Here is a 15,770-nt window from a genome sequence, read left to right on the forward strand (position 1 = left end):
CTTTCTACATTTATATGTTTTTAAATAAGTACAATTTTTAAGAGCAGCAGAGATTGAAGTTTTATGTACTTGTAAATAAGTCATACTGGAAGGTAAATTTCAAATTATTTTATGATGTTTGTTTGCCTTTACTCCCTTTTGATAGTCTGGAGAGTTAATTACTAAAAGTCAATAAGATTATTCTCAAGGGTATCTCAGCTGTGTCAGAGAGCAGACGATGCAGCTGGCTGCTGTTTGCAGCTGAACATACCAGACTTTCAACAAATGAAGGACTGTGCATTCAAGATCTGAGAGGATTGAAACCCTGTACTGCAGTTTTGGCGTGGCTTTGGAAGGGGGAGGAAATTTAGAGGAGAGGACAGGATACAAAATGTAGGAAATTCAGTGAAAGAGGGATACAATCGGAGAAAAAACCTCCTGTGGTTAAAAATCTCACCTCTACCAGCAATAATACTCAACCTACATCTTAAAAGGGGAGCATGGCCAAGTGACTGCAGTGTAATGTAGAGATGTGAAAATTGTAGAAGCTTTAGAAGTGATGGGAAGTAAGAGCTCCTGGTTAAAGCTAACTCTAGATAATGGTTGGATATATATGTCTTAGGAACATTACTTAAATTAGTAAGTACATTCACTACTGAAGTTTCAGGGCATGAAGATAATTGAGAGGTTCCCATGGAGTTCATTGGATTAGCATTTGCTGTCAAAAGAGTTGATTTTGATCATTGTTTTTTCAGAAGTATGTGTGTGTTTGTGAAGTTGCTGGTCTGTGAAAAGAGCTTGTTCATGTCAGGGAATGAGTCTACAGAGAAGCTTTGCATCTTTTAAACTTAGAACACGGTTTTAAAGTGTGTTTAAAAATATAATTGGATTGTCAGCATAAAATGTGCATAATTCAAAGCCACACAAGTGGGCAGAATGGCAGCTTGCTGCGTAGGGTACAAGTATTCAGCTTTGTATTTCCCAGTGTACCAAGGCTCAGTGGATTAGACTTGGGCTTTACAGAATGCTTGCGAACAGACAAACCCTCCTACATTCCATATAATGCCGAAGTCAAATACGTAGTCTCTGCTGACATAGATTTGATTTTTAAGGAAGTGTTTGTTATCTTTGCTAGACACCAATTATTGGCAATAAATACGGTGATCAACACAGTGCAGCTGGTAGAAATGGGAAGCCAAAAGTCATTGCTGTGACCCGGAGCACTTCTTCAACTTCATCAGGTTCCAATTCAAATGCACTGGTTCCTGTCAGCTGGAAGAGACCACAGCCATCTCAGGTACATTGTGCCTCTAACACTTTATACATATATTAGAGACAGTGTTTATGAGTGTATTAAAAAAGAAATGTATTGAAGTGTTTTTTGAAGTCTGTATTATGTCTTAGCAAAAGAGTAAATTAATAAACTAAAGGCTGATACTGGTAAAAAGTAAAAAAATTAAGACTCTTTAGAGGATGTCAGTATGCAATATGACTAGTTGAAAATGCAAATGTTTTATATTTTTACCTGGACCTCCAACAGCTGCCATTCTATGTGATTTTCTTTGATATATTTTTCAGAGAAGGACTAGGGAGAAGTTAATGAATGTGCTTTCTCTGTGTGGTCCAGATTCCGGTCTTCCCAAGAATCCTTCGGTAAGTGATGGTGGTTTGTTTTGATTTTTGAACTCAACTAGCAGAATGCTATTGCACTTTTAGGTGTTGCTGAAGTTATGAACAGTGGATTTCAACAAGCTAGTTTTGGTCCAGCAGTTCACAAATCCAACTGAAGGGTTAAAAAGAAGAATCAGAAGTAATGGATTGCTATTATTCCTCAAGGACTCCAGTGGGCATGGTTGTCTTGGCTAGAAAAGAGAACTGAGTTAGAATTGAATCCGCCGTGTTCTGACTAAATCTCTATCTAGTCCATTACAGATGCTTTTTAGAGAAGGGGTAGCAGTAGCTGAGGGCTGCAAGGGTGCTGATGCTGTATTGAAAATATCATAGAATCCATTGAAAATAACCAGTGGATCATATACCTTGGAACAGGGTTATTCATAGGAACAATAGTCTTAACTGTTGAGTAAAAATGGTTTGAAGGTTTTACTCCTGTATAAGGAGCCCTACTGGCATAATGTGCTTGATGGTGGAGATGACATTGACAGCTTTTAAAATAAAGTGGTTATTTTACCACTTTATTTAGATGATAACCAAGGTTATGATACCCTGGTTGTCATCTAGAACATATTTTTTTATTGTGGTATAGAAGTTCTTACCTGGGGAAAATATTGGTGGGAGAAGGACTTTGAATCGAGTGGAAGAAGCTAAAATAAATAAAAATAGGTGCCTGAAAGCTGAAACTGGAGAGATTAAAAAACAGTGCATGGAAAGAAACAGAATATTGTCATTTGTGAAGGTTGTAAATGCCACAGTAGCCCACTATTGGATCCCTTTGAAAGGTGTACAGTCATTCCACAGAAATTTGTTAGTGAAAACAATATGGTCTGTGTCATGTGGATGGTTATTATGATGGATTTTTCTGTTCTTAAATTTAACTGATGTGGTTATGAAAATTAAGTTTGGGTGCTATATTTTTCTGTCTATGTGTACCTTTGTAATTCTTAATTACATTAATGACAGAATCATACCACATTACATTAACCACATCATACCATAAAGATGTAGTTTAAAATCCAAATAGTCTTGAAACAATGTGCTATCAGTATTAGGGGTAGTCACACTGGCTGCCACTAATTCCATTATATGGCAGGAAGAAGGAAAGCTGACTTTTGGAATTACAGAAATTGGAAGTTCTGTTTTTATCCATATCTGCAGGTTGTGTTTTCTTCTAATGAAGACTTGGAAGTTGGAGATCAGCACACTAGTCTAATTTCAGCAACAGAAGAAGTGATTCAAGAGGAGGAAGTGGCTGTAGAAGACAATACCAGTGAACAACAGTTTGGAGTTTTTAAAGACTTTGACTTTTTAGATGTTGAATTGGAAGATGCGGAGGTGAGACCTTGGGGTTTCTTCTGTGTATTTCCATTTGAAAGCATTTTAAAAATAAGGTTTTGCTGGTGCAATTCTAAGGAATTGGCAGCCCTACTAGCTAATCCAATTCAGAAGAATTTGTGGCATGATGGAGCTTAGATAGAGAAACACGGATCAAAAACTTTGCTGGGTTAAGTTGTTGCAAGTTGTTGGCTGGCTTTGGTGGGGAGAGCTGAGGTTTTTTTGGAGGGATTTAAGTGACTCTATCTGAAAGTGAAGTGATATGACAGTGTAAGCCAATGTCAGCATGAACACCTGGGTACCATGCAGGAGAAAACTTAATTATGGAACAGTGTGTTAAGGAAATGGCATAATCATTGTTTCTGATATGTTTCTGGATTTTGAGAACTTGGTGAAAGGCTTTCAAAGTAACAAACTCTACACTATCTCATTATATACAATTGACTCGCGTTCTATAATTGCTTGCTTTGACTTTTACATTATATCTGGTATATTGTAGTTCCTCTTATAGTTAATCTACTTCTCCTTCTGTCAAAAACAGAGAGGGGAGGTAAAACAAAATTAAGTATTGAGAAATAGTGAAGATTCTGTTAACAACTGTTACTTGTTTCAGATCAATAAAAGGCTTCAGATCAGAATTTGCTGAAGCTTAAAAGTATGACTGTAAAAGGACTGGGAAGGAAAAAGTCAAATGTTTGTAGTTTCTTGCAGTGGTTTTATTACAGTCTATGCAAAATATTGAATTAATAATGGATATCCTTGCTGGTCATGAGTCCACATGTATCTACCTATCTAAACACTGATTGTTCTTCTCTTAATTTATCTAGACATCTTTATGGGGTTTCCCCCCTAATTCTTTAGTTTTATCTCACTTTCCTCCTGCTTCCTGTGTATTGCTTCACTTCAGCCATTATTTGCACCTTCTAGGAAAAGTACAGGCTCATTACAGTCTATATTGCATAGATGTAACCACACACTATTCAGACACTATTTCCTATATTGAATACAAGTAGTCAGACAGTTCAGAATCAAGGCTCAGTAATATTAAAATATTATTTTAATGCTAAGACAGAACTTCGCAGATAGGATGGCAAAGGTTTAAAACTTTGCCAAATGAAGTTAACCTATATTATATAACCAATATTCTGTGCTATCTAAGTAGCAGATTATAATTAAGAAAAGACAGTTTCTTTTTTATTACTTGCCTGAATGCAACATGCAGTGCTGTACTAGAGAAAAAAAAATAAGACCACAGATAGTAGAGATAGGTTACATATAAATTTGTGCATATGGTGTAAGAGCTCTGGCTTATTTTTTGACCAAAATACAGAATGTTCTTTATTGCTAATAATTAAATGTCAACAGTATGAACCGGGGATTTTAGGATTAACATCTGAGTAATATCCAGATTAAATCTAAGTGCTTCAGCCCACAGTAGGAGTACTTTCTTGTATTTGAAATTATTTTGCTTTGCCATAACTTTCCATCCTCTTGAGGAAAAGAAATCACTAAGAGAGAAAGAGATTAGAGAACATTTAGTTTGCATATTTAATGAGTCATGGTGATTTCATAAGTCACCACAAGAGATACTCTGTTGAGGCAGTTTTGGAGCCATCTTTCGGGCTAGTTGTGGTGTTCTAGTAACTGTAGACCAGTGAAGTGAACTTCACCAGGTTTTCCGAATTGCTTAGCTGAATTGTTGAAGGTTGATGAAGTGGTTGAGAAAATCAAAGATCTTTATTGTACTTGTGAATTAAAATAACAGTGTTTTTAAGATATGGATGTCACTTAGTATGATGGATATTTGAAACCCAAGTGTCTCAGCTTAAAAATGCACAAAGAGAATGGATCCAGCTATTGGTATTCAGGGTGCACTTCACAAAACTGACACAAAGTAACTGGTAAAACAGTTAGTGTTAACATCATCTTTTCTACACCCTGTATATAATTATTGTTGATAGTGTTTTGTCAGTTGGATGTGGTCAGTATAGATTCATGTGTGTTAATTAAAGAACTTCATCAGTGTTTGTTGGAACAGTTGCTTTACATGTTACGCTAGAGAAAATGTATCATGAGCATGCTGATTTTAGTGTTTTGTTGTCAGTTTGTTTTTTATTTTTTAATCTCATTAGTAAGAGACATTATTTTAAATACTAGCTTTTTGACTAAAGCTTTTTTCCAGAGCTTGAATCAGTCTTTTACTGTTGGCAAATCCTATGTAATAAAACATTTTTCCCTGGTTCTAGAGTATCTTTAAGTGTTTGTCCTCGTTCTTTCTAATTATATGTGTTTTCCTTTTTGCTAACCAGGAGCTGCAGGTAAGTTGCAGCCTGGTGCCCTGGCTTGTTCATCTGTTGTTGTCTGTGATGTGTTTGTACTTTCTAGTCAGACTATAAAAACAATACTGATATAGTTCTAGATTACATACTGAGTTACTTTCCAAGAAGATATTCAAAAGATTTCTACTTCCTTTGCCATATATTTTATTTACAAGCATTTAACAAGGTACTTAAAATTTTAATAAAACTAAAGGGCTGATTGAAACTCTGTTCATGACACATTCAGTACTCATGTTTTCTCTGTCTCATTTGTGTATTAACTGAATTGTGTTGAAACTTGTACATACCATATGTGTGCAAACTTTTTTTTTACAGGGTGAAAGCATGGACAACTTCAACTGGGGCGTTCGCAGGCGCTCTCTTGACAGCATTGACAAAGGAGACACCCCATCCCTTCAGGAGTGTCAGTACTCTGGCAGCACACCCAGCTTGAATTTGACCAACCAGGAGGATACTGATGAGTCTTCAGAAGAAGAAGCAGCACTGACTGCAAGTCAGATACTGTCTCGTTCACAGATGGTAGGTTATTTTTCTGTGGAAGAAATCTGAGAACTTAAGCTTTCCCTAGCACATTTAATGGATAAGTGTGGCTCACACTTTCGACCTAAGTGACATAGTAAGGAACTAAGTTAATGTAGCTAAGCTGCTTTTTCATAACAGCATCAATGAAGGATAAAAGTTACATTACCACATCGGTGCTACATAATTTATAATTTATAACATTAGATTTATAATTTTAGTACAATATTAATTTCTTTAGTGTCTGTACACTCACTAATTCTGTTAAATATAAGCACAGAATTGCATCTATTATATATAAAGAGAGTATCTTTGTGGATTTCTAGATCAAAAAAACACCCCAAATGCTGAATAAGATCAAGAGTATTAAGTGGTCATATCAGGGTCTAAGTTGTGTTTAAGCACAGAAATTGCTAATTTAATTATGGATTTTGAAGCCTGTGTACATATAACTTAGGAAACTCAAGAATGCTGGCCACTCACAAGTCTCTCTGCATTATATAAATTAAATTAAGAAAAAGTTGACTTGATGGCAAGCAGCTTGATGCATATGTTGGTTTTCAGACTTTAGGCAAAGCTTGTATTAATGTCGTTCCAAACAAAATGCTCTGCTTTTCAATGGTTTCAAGCAAAAAGAACTTCTAAAAAAAGAAAGAAAATAATTCTCCTTAAAGGAAAAACTTCTTTTCATAGTGAAATGTTGCAGAAATACATGTGATGCTTGTAATAGTTCCAGTGTAAGGCTGTGAAATTCATAATATGTGAATAAATTCAAACAGCTAACAATACTGAAAAAGCCTATTTCAAAACTAATGCATTCTTTACCTGCAGTTTGTGCTTCCTTTGAAGAATTTTATTTCTTTCTTTTCTGTCTTAGTTAATAAGTGATTCTGCTATAGATGAAACAGTGTCAGATCATACTGGTTTATCACTTCAGTCTCAAGATTCCACTAGCAGTGTGGGAACAGAAGAGGTGCTTCAAATCAGAACTGAGACCCCAAGTTTGGAGGCTTCTTCTCTAGATAACTCTAGCAACCAGCTGCCTGAGGTGGGGAGAAATGTGGGCTGGTGCATGGCTGATTTGGGCTCCTTCTAGTTTTAGTAGCAACTTCGGCTTTCTTTTCAACTGAATTTTCATCTGTTACAATGATTAGCTGATTTGCTTTTAATATTTCTAACCTGTTGTGTGTTCTTACAAAATGTTCCCTCAGTATGGAGACTACATGGATGGACTGAGGGAACTTACCACAGGTTAAAAATATTCTTGAAGGGCTGATCGTGATCATTTCATGGTGCAGAATGAAACAGGCTAATATTCAAAATGCTTTTACTTGATATGGTTGAAATCCTTCTTGAGCGACATTTTCTTTCAAATACCTTTTTATTTCCCTCCCCCTGTCTCCCCCTTTTTGTTTTTTGCTTTGGGTTGTGATTGGTGCTATAAGGGAATAAAACCTCAGGCCAGCTGTGTTAGCAGTTGGTTCCATTAAATAATCCTTTAGAAAGGACTACAGATGCTAGTGGTATACTTTTTTGGAAAGGCCCATGTGGACTGAGACAGATTTCAAGCTAATGGCCGCCTGCAAATCTGTGAGTACTTCAGTTTATTGTGTTTTCAAACATTTGAATAGTTTGAATAGTTTAAAATTTAAAAAGATACCCCTAATTTAAAACAAACTCTCATATACTACCATTTTTCTGGTTTAGGTGGACTTTTTATCTCTTCATTTAAAATTATTTATGCTATTGGCAATCTTATTTTTATTTGGATAATGTCAGCTCATCCCATCTTTAACTATACATGCACTTTTATTGAGCATTCCAGAAAATTAAGCCATTCCTATGTGTATTTGACTAAGCAGTGAGTGTGCTGTTGACACTTAAGAATGAGTCTTCAGCCAACTTGGTTTAAACAATCTACTGACTAGTTCAAGTGACTGGGCTAGTTCAAGTTTCTAAAGGCTTTAATTTACCTGTTTGCTACTAGAAAAATTGCTCTTACTAACAGGCAGACCACAGACATAGCTAATATTTAATGAAGAAAACTCTGAGAACAAAAGAGTACAATAAAGGGAGAATGGCTGATTTCCTGTGATCAAATCCTCACTTTTTAAAAGTGTGATGCTCATGAAGTGCTTTCCCTGACATTTTTTCATATTTTTCATATTTTCCCATTATGATTATCTATGTGCTTTTTAAAAAAAGTGTTTCATTACACTGCTGTTTATAAATTGTCTGAGCTGTTGTAGGACACCTTAGATTGTCAAACAAATTGTTGTCACTTATTGCACTCATCTGCAACACGCAGATCCAATAGAATTTTGTTGAGGAAGAACACTTAATCCATGTGAACATTTTGCACATAGGATAGATGCCTTGTGTTAAGATTTCAGAAGCAGGAAGCAATATATAAGCTGGAATTTTATAGAACAAAATTCACCACAATAAAACTTTAGTCTTCTCCTTTCTTGGCTTGTGGTACATCCTCAGCTGTAATTATTTTTAACATTTTTCATAGCTTCTTTTGAGACTGCCCTTAGAATTCATTGTTCTTCTGTAACTCCCTTTATAAAATCACTATACTGCTATAATATAGGTGGAAATATTCACACAGAAAACACCATTTAATTTAAAAATATTGAAAACATTTAAATTGAGCTGTAAAATAATTCCATGACTAGGAAGCGTTCAGAACAAATTGCGGCATACAAAAAAAAATACTGCAAGTGCATACAAATCCACTCACTAGATATGATGTGTTCCAGGTTTATTTTGTGCTTGTTAGAATATGAGACTTTGACAAACACATAGGTATCTTCAAGAACAATTCAAGCACTCAAAGTTATGACTCTACAAGACTTAGCTATCTGGTTGGATATCATTGCTCAAAAAGTGAGCTGGCTTTATTATGCCTCTTACGAGAATGAGCTTGAAAATGTGCACACTATTGACTCATCTTGAAATATTTATGAAGCCAGTAAAACTGATTTTGTTCTGAATGCTTATACTGTACAACTTGTAGCATAGGGCAGTTGTTTTTTCCTGTGCTCTTGTACTTTATATATAAAACTCTTTCAGCAAAAGCATTTCATTTTATGCCTACTGTCAGTTATCAAAATGTTTTTAATATAAATAAGTACTTAGCAAAGTTTATCTAGACATTACGGGGAAAATTGAAGCCATTATTCATAAACAAGAGTGTGGTGGTTAGATGAGTTGAGTTCATTGTTTGTCTTGTAGGGATCCTGTATTTACACTAATAGTTTACTTAAATGTATTTGGCTGATTCCCTGAAAACGCAAAAAAGATATTTCACATTCCAGTTAAGAACTTACTGTCTATCTGAGAAGATAAATTTTGTTTAAAAGTAAGTTTTACAAGCTTAGGAATGTTTAGGAAAAGTTTCTGTCTAGAATGATTCTCTATTTTACTTACTTGCATTGTAGATTTGTGAGGGACTGGTTTACTAGAGGTAATTTTCCTAAGGTTCTGTGGCATTGGTAACCATATAACTATATAAATCACCTTTTAAAGATACTTACTGAATATTCATACTGGTAGTATTGTCCAATGGCTTAAAATGAAATCAGGAGTCGTGGCACTTTGAAGACTTAAACTTGACAGTAAATTTATTAACTAATAATAAGCCTATTTTCAGAAAGTGTATCTCTCATATGTATATTTACCAGTCATGATCAGTGCAACTCTGTATCCTATGTTAACATCTCTAACAGAAATGGACCATAGGTTCAATCCAAATTATTTTGTTGAGGTTTTGTAAAAGTGTCCTGCATTCCCATGTGCCTCAGCTGCTTGGGTAGGACAAAATGACTCTTCTGTGGAAAAAAAAATAAATCATATTTTACTTTAACAAAAGAGGTATAAGAAGTGAAGTCACTAGCTGTGCCAAATAGCAGCAGTGTCACATTGAGGAGTACCATAGTCAAAGTGACATTTGGTAAGGAGCACCATGAAAGAAAATTATGTGGTTCAGCTTAAAGCTGAATTGTCTTTTCTGATATGTGTACAGTTATTTAATCTGTCAGAGGATCTGTTTCAACTGATGAAAACCATGAAATGATGTATATGCTTAGAGGCTGTCTAAAGGTTCCTTGACCAGTTTTGGATATGCCAGTAGAGGAAGACCAGCATACTAAGAATGAAAATATGTGATAATTTGTGCCTTTAGGAAATAGCAAGTGTTATTTTTATTCCACAGAGAAATCCAATATAAAGGTTTTATATGAATTCGTCATAAAGTAACTGAATCTTAATTTGTCTGTTCAATATAGTGATGTTAATGAATATAATAATGCTAATGGAGGAAGGGAGAAAGGGTCATTCTAATATTACCTACCTGAGTTTAATTATCCTCTCTCTGTAATTGCCTGTTAATGAAAGCCTTTAGAGATTAAGGGTAAAACCCTTAAAGATGCCCATATTAGTAATAATGGCAAAGTAATAAAAACAGTGTAATGTCCCTTTTCCTGTTTATCTATTACACTGTGAGTAAGTAGTTGTGCTTTAGAAATTTGTTAAAATGGAGAGTGGAAGGACAAGAAATATTCTAGTAGTTGCTATAGACTCCAAAGGCAAAAGTAAAATATGAAAGTCTTGGGTTTGTTTGATCTCACTACGTTTGAGGCTGTTTGCATATTTTTCTATTAGTATTCTCTAACAGATTTGATTAAATGTATTTGAGAAATTGTATTTGCTCTAAATAAGTCACATTCTAGGATATTAATGTTTACCCGAAGTTTTAAACATTACAAATAGGTTGCCTGTCTTTGCCCAGGTAAAACTGTGAACAAACCGAAGATCTGAATAGTTAAAATAAATATTTGTAAATAATCTTTTATAACTGTTACTTGACCATTATAAAAACTGATAAGAATCACATAGGTCCTGACAGTAATACTAATAAAAGGATGTGTGATTCACAGGAAGGCAGTTCAGCAGTAAGGGATGAACAGGTTAGCACTGCTAGTGAAGACACTGGGTCGTACCTACTACATGAGCAGCAAGACTGTCTGGTCTGTCACGAATCTCTGGAGTTGGATGAGACCCCAGAACTGGTAGAGGCAGCAGCTCCTGAAAGCTATTCTGAATCTGTCTGTGAAGAGGATGTCACTCTTGCTTTGAAAGAGCTAGATGAGAGATGTGAAGAAGAAGAAGCTGACTTCTCTGCTTTGTCTAGGTAAGATTAATACCAGTTATAAATAACAGAAGTTACATGTTATCAGTGCATTATCAAACTGGCTTTTCTATGGTATAGAGATTTCCATTAATCCCATAATACAAAGATATAAAACAATGGTTTGCATACCTGAAATAATGGTTGATAAGTTTTGCCTGTTACAGCAACTAAACTCAAAACTTTTTTCAGCAGTTGTTTCTGGTACAAGGAAAACAGTTGTGCAGGAAAATAAAAGAATTCTTGGATAAAAGAAATTAGTGCTTTTCTGCACTATCAGTAAGACAGAAATGTGAAAAATCAGCTGCAAACAGTATAACAGAAAAAGCTCTTGAACTGCTCTGACTTATACTAGCATCCAAAGACATGAACAAAATCAGGGAAAAAAGTAAATTTATTTTTTTTTTTTAATCAAAGCTTCTATAGAAGTCAGGTCAGCTTTTGTTTTGAATTTGCTCAAGGGCTATTTCCATTATTAAGGTTCGTAAATCTCCTGTATATTTCTAAAACATTTTAAAGTAAAATAACTTTTTTTTCATTTTAATATGGAGAGCAAAAATTACTGTTGAGAGGAAAAGTTAAAGTTACTCCTAGGTGATGAAGTAATATTTTAAGTGAAACTCTAAGTTCCCTGGAAGTACAGTCTAGGAAGGAAGGAAAACAAAGAAGAAACTCCAAACAGACAAACCCACAAACCAAAACAAACAAAAAATAACCAAATTGTTCATAGGCTTCTTCATATTTAAATTTTGTTCAGAAGTTTAGATTGAATAATAGAGAGACTTGGTATATATAGGAACCTAGACTTGACATTATTCTTTCAGAGACATCTCTTAAGGAGGATTTTTCAGAAAAGAACACAACAGGAGATATAAAAGAAGTTGGTTGAGAAGGTTTTATTGGGAAAGACAGAGAAACTTGACTCTTGTGATCCCATCCATGACCTACTGTACTATGCCTTGTGAAAATTCAAGGCTGGTACCAGTTAAGAGCAGTTCCTCATTTGCAACTGAACAATCCCTCAAGGTTTTATTTTATTTACACAAAGCAAGCAAATTAAAAGCCCCATAAATCTAGTCTAAAGAGAGATATAGGTGATAGGGTTGGTACTCTGGTTAGGAAATATCTAGGTGTATCTAATATGAAGGTATCTAAAACCAGCACCTATGCTTCTTGTTTAAGACATGTTTAAGTCTTGTTTAAGATGTACTTAGTGCTGCTGTGGATGAGGCAGTTATCATAAAGAAAAACTGTATGTGATTTAAAAGATTATTTTAATAAACTATCTGTATGCTTGGAATCCTCCGACACATATTTGTGCTGCCTACATACAATTATACAAGAAGAAATGTCAAAATATATCATCCCTTGTAATACAGAATATTTGAAGTTAATCATTATTTTAATGATTGGAAGTAGTAGCATTGATTAATTTATAGATATTTTTATTGGATATTTGGTGCCTAATGGAAACTATGTCAGCAGACTGGTCTGTGAACAAAGGCCTGTTAAACTGATTGCCCATAAAAATCAGTGTCTTGATTTATCTCTGCTTATGTCACTTAAGTCAGTTATAAAGCACTGTTATGTTGCTAAATGAGCTCATGTGCTTCCCTTAAGGAAAGCTAAAACTTGTTACAGATATTGGTGGACCATCTGTTCAGATCAATAAAAATTCGAAGAATGGGATGTTACTTCAGTTATTGGGGGCAAGAAAAAATGTCTGTTTTTAAGTGGTGTCCATATATAGTGCTGTATATACCTATATATAACCTCCAGGCAACTCTTTGTCTGTAGTTCTGTGTAGAACTGATGTGTAAATTATGGAGAGTATAAGCAATTTTAACATGGTGCAGTAGCAAAAGTTTTTGCTTGTTTACTCTTTTCTTTGCTACATAGTTACATAGATTTTAGTTGATCTGTTATTTGTTTTACAAAATGCAATTCTGAATCAAAAATTCTTATTTTTTTCCTTTTTGCAAAAATGAAGGTGTTTTTTTCCTGAAAGGTTTGCTGAGGAGGTAATTTCTGTTATTTATTGTTTGTAGTCAAGATGAAGAAGAACAGGATGGTTTCCCAGAAGTGCAAACTTCCCCTCCTCCTTCTCCATTTCTTTCTGCCATACTGGCAGCTTTCCAGCCAGTGGCGTATGATGATGAAGAGCAGGCCTGGCGCTGCCACGTCAATCAAATGCTGTCAGATACAGATGGATCCTGTGCTGTCTATACATTTCATGTCTTCTCAAGATTGTTTCAGGTCAGTGGATTCTCTGTGTGTGATTGCTCACTGAAATCCTTTTCTCCTTCCTGTGAAACTATTCTTCCCCTTGAAACTGCAAAAGCCACAAGATTATGGTAGCAAGAAGTTTTAGAAAGCAAATCAAAAGCAGACCAGAAAAACACACTGCTAAAGTAATGTTACACTGTCATACTTTATTTTTCCATAGGATATGTGCTGTATTCATTGCCTAGGAGTGAACCTGCTCAGAAAATAAACAAAAATTGAGAAAAGCACAAAAAAAACCAGTTCTGTGTTTCTTGCAAGCTCTTAGTTCATGTTGTGTTCCTTTCTTTTTTCTGAACACCACCCAGGTTCTGTGGTTACAGAATTAATATCTTTTTCCCGTTTTTTTGTGGGTTTTTTTGTTGGGTTTTCTTGGGTTTTTTTTTTTGGTGGTTTTTTTTGGTTTTTTTGTTGGTTTTTTTTTTGGTGGGAATCATTATTACGGGATCGCAGCATGACAAACATTAATGAATTTATCTTGCATCTGTGTTCTGAGAAAAAGGTTTCTTTCTGCGGAAAAGTAATTGAAACACCAGGAGATCCACTGGAGCTGGATGTTTCAAATGCCTCTCTTTAACTATATTTACCTCATAGATCTGCTATCCAGCACAAAATGTCCATGGCTTAGTGTTTCTGGCTCCCTCCTCCCTAGATGTAAGGGATGAGTTTTTTACATTTTAACAGTAATGCTTCTTTGCAAATTTCTATGGGGTAGAATAAGTATAATTAATTCATTTTATGTACAGGCAATGTCCCAGATGAGCTAAGAGAATATTCAGGATAAGACCTTATGGCTCCAGCCCTTTCTTGTATCTCTAATATTAATTTTGCTTGCTTTTTGGCATAACATTATAAATTTCTCAGTGAAAGACGCACACTAGCACATATTTTGTCTCGTGTATGGGCAATAACTTAGGTGAATTTGAGTATGAATTTGTCATACTCTGCCTTTCTCATGGAATAATTTGCTTGCACATCTATACCCATTTTTATGTTGAACTAATTTCATGGCCACAATGCCATGAAATTTCTGTTACAGGTTGTAGATTTTTGTCTTTTTGCTTCATCTAGATATCAGGGATTTGGTTTCTTGGTATTATACCAAATGCTGCAGTTGGTTTTCACTCATTCATTTCCTGAAAGTCATAAAATGAGAGCTCATATTCTCTTGTTTTCATTAAAAAGGGAGCTAGGAAGAAGGACGAAACTTGGCTTAACAGCTGGAAAGTTGGACACTCTGCACATTAGCAAGCCAGGGTGCAAAGCATGGCAAAAAATGTTCCTGAGGAGTTGTTACTGGGTACAGAAAGGGGCTAAAATGATCAAATGATACTCAGGAGGCCTTATTTGACTGGACCTTTCCATTTTGCCCTCTGGCTCCTTCTTCCTGTGTTTAACTTTGCAGATGTCTGTATAATCTTTATATAGTTTTATTCTACATCTAATTTCCAGGATTAATGAAATAGTACATAGCAGAGTGCATTAGGCTAAGCTGTCTGCAGAATCAAACATGATAAACTCAGGACTGATTTTTGAAGAAGGTGAAAATCCTGCAGGTGGCAGTTTTGGACACAGATGCAGGTCACATACTGGCTCATAAAACTCTGTAATTTTCTGCAATACAAATATGTGAAAAAAAAATGGTCTGTACTGCATAAGGGCAAATATTCATCCACCTATACTGAGGCTAGAGGACTAGATATGGAAGGAGTAATTGTCTTTATAGATACTGGCTGGTATTATTGATTTATTGAATTTTCTAGAGTTAATTTTACATAAATATTTGGAGAAAATTACATATTAGTTTATCATTTAATAAAAATATAAAAAATGTGATGGAAATTTGTCGGGATGGAAATTTGCTCTGAAATTCTTACCTGAAAAGCCAGAAGAGTAGTAAAACGCAATATAAGATAAAGGTTTTTCTGATTTTACTTCTAGACCATTCAGAGAAAGTTTGTATCTATAACAAATGATTCAGTCAACTTTCTTGGTGAAAGTCTACAGCGCATTGGAACAAAGTTTAAAAGTTCTCTGGAAGTGATGATGTTATGTTCAGAATGTCCGACAGTCTTTGTGGATGCGGAAACGGTAAGAATCTCAAACTTGCACATTGGAGTATCTGTCTGCCTAAACATTTCATGTAACATGTGAAATGATGTTTTACTATGTGGAATAAAATAAACTCTTTGAAATTACAAGGGAATTAAAATCTTAAGTGGCCACTATGTATCATAAACACTGGAAACCACCCGTGAGAAATGCATTTTCGCAAAAAATAGGCTCCAGTTGTAACAGTGAAAACTTAGTGATAGTAGATATCACTTTAATTCCTCTACTACTCTTTACCTTCCCTGCTTGTTCATATTTATTCTATGTTCTCTGCACAGTTAGGAAGGAAGACTATTTAGCTAGAAGCAACTTTGCCTTTTTATATTGTTTTATGT

At 35.0% G+C, this 15,770-nt stretch overlaps 1 protein-coding gene across 11 annotated transcripts in view; it reads left to right on the forward strand.

The window, feature by feature from the left end:
* Positions 1-15,770, forward strand: part of FRYL (FRY like transcription coactivator) — a 161,955-nt gene that overhangs the window by 131,027 nt on the left and 15,158 nt on the right. For 10 of the 11 annotated variants that reach the window (XM_015624289.3, XM_015624287.3, XM_015624280.3 and 7 more), the window contains 8 exons: positions 1,115-1,276; positions 1,558-1,632; positions 2,812-2,988; positions 5,643-5,846; positions 6,724-6,894; positions 10,790-11,043; positions 13,089-13,296; positions 15,265-15,414. In XM_015624289.3, the coding sequence (XP_015479775.1) occupies positions 1,115-1,276; positions 1,558-1,632; positions 2,812-2,988; positions 5,643-5,846; positions 6,724-6,894; positions 10,790-11,043; positions 13,089-13,296; positions 15,265-15,414 (1,401 nt within the window). The remainder of the gene's footprint in view (positions 1-1,114; positions 1,277-1,557; positions 1,633-2,811; positions 2,989-5,642; positions 5,847-6,723; positions 6,895-10,789; positions 11,044-13,088; positions 13,297-15,264; positions 15,415-15,770) is intronic. The other variant, XM_015624286.3, reaches the window with a different exon arrangement.

Source organism: Parus major, chromosome 4, assembly GCF_001522545.3.
Source record: "Parus major isolate Abel chromosome 4, Parus_major1.1, whole genome shotgun sequence".
NCBI classification, from domain to species: Eukaryota; Metazoa; Chordata; class Aves; order Passeriformes; family Paridae; genus Parus; species Parus major.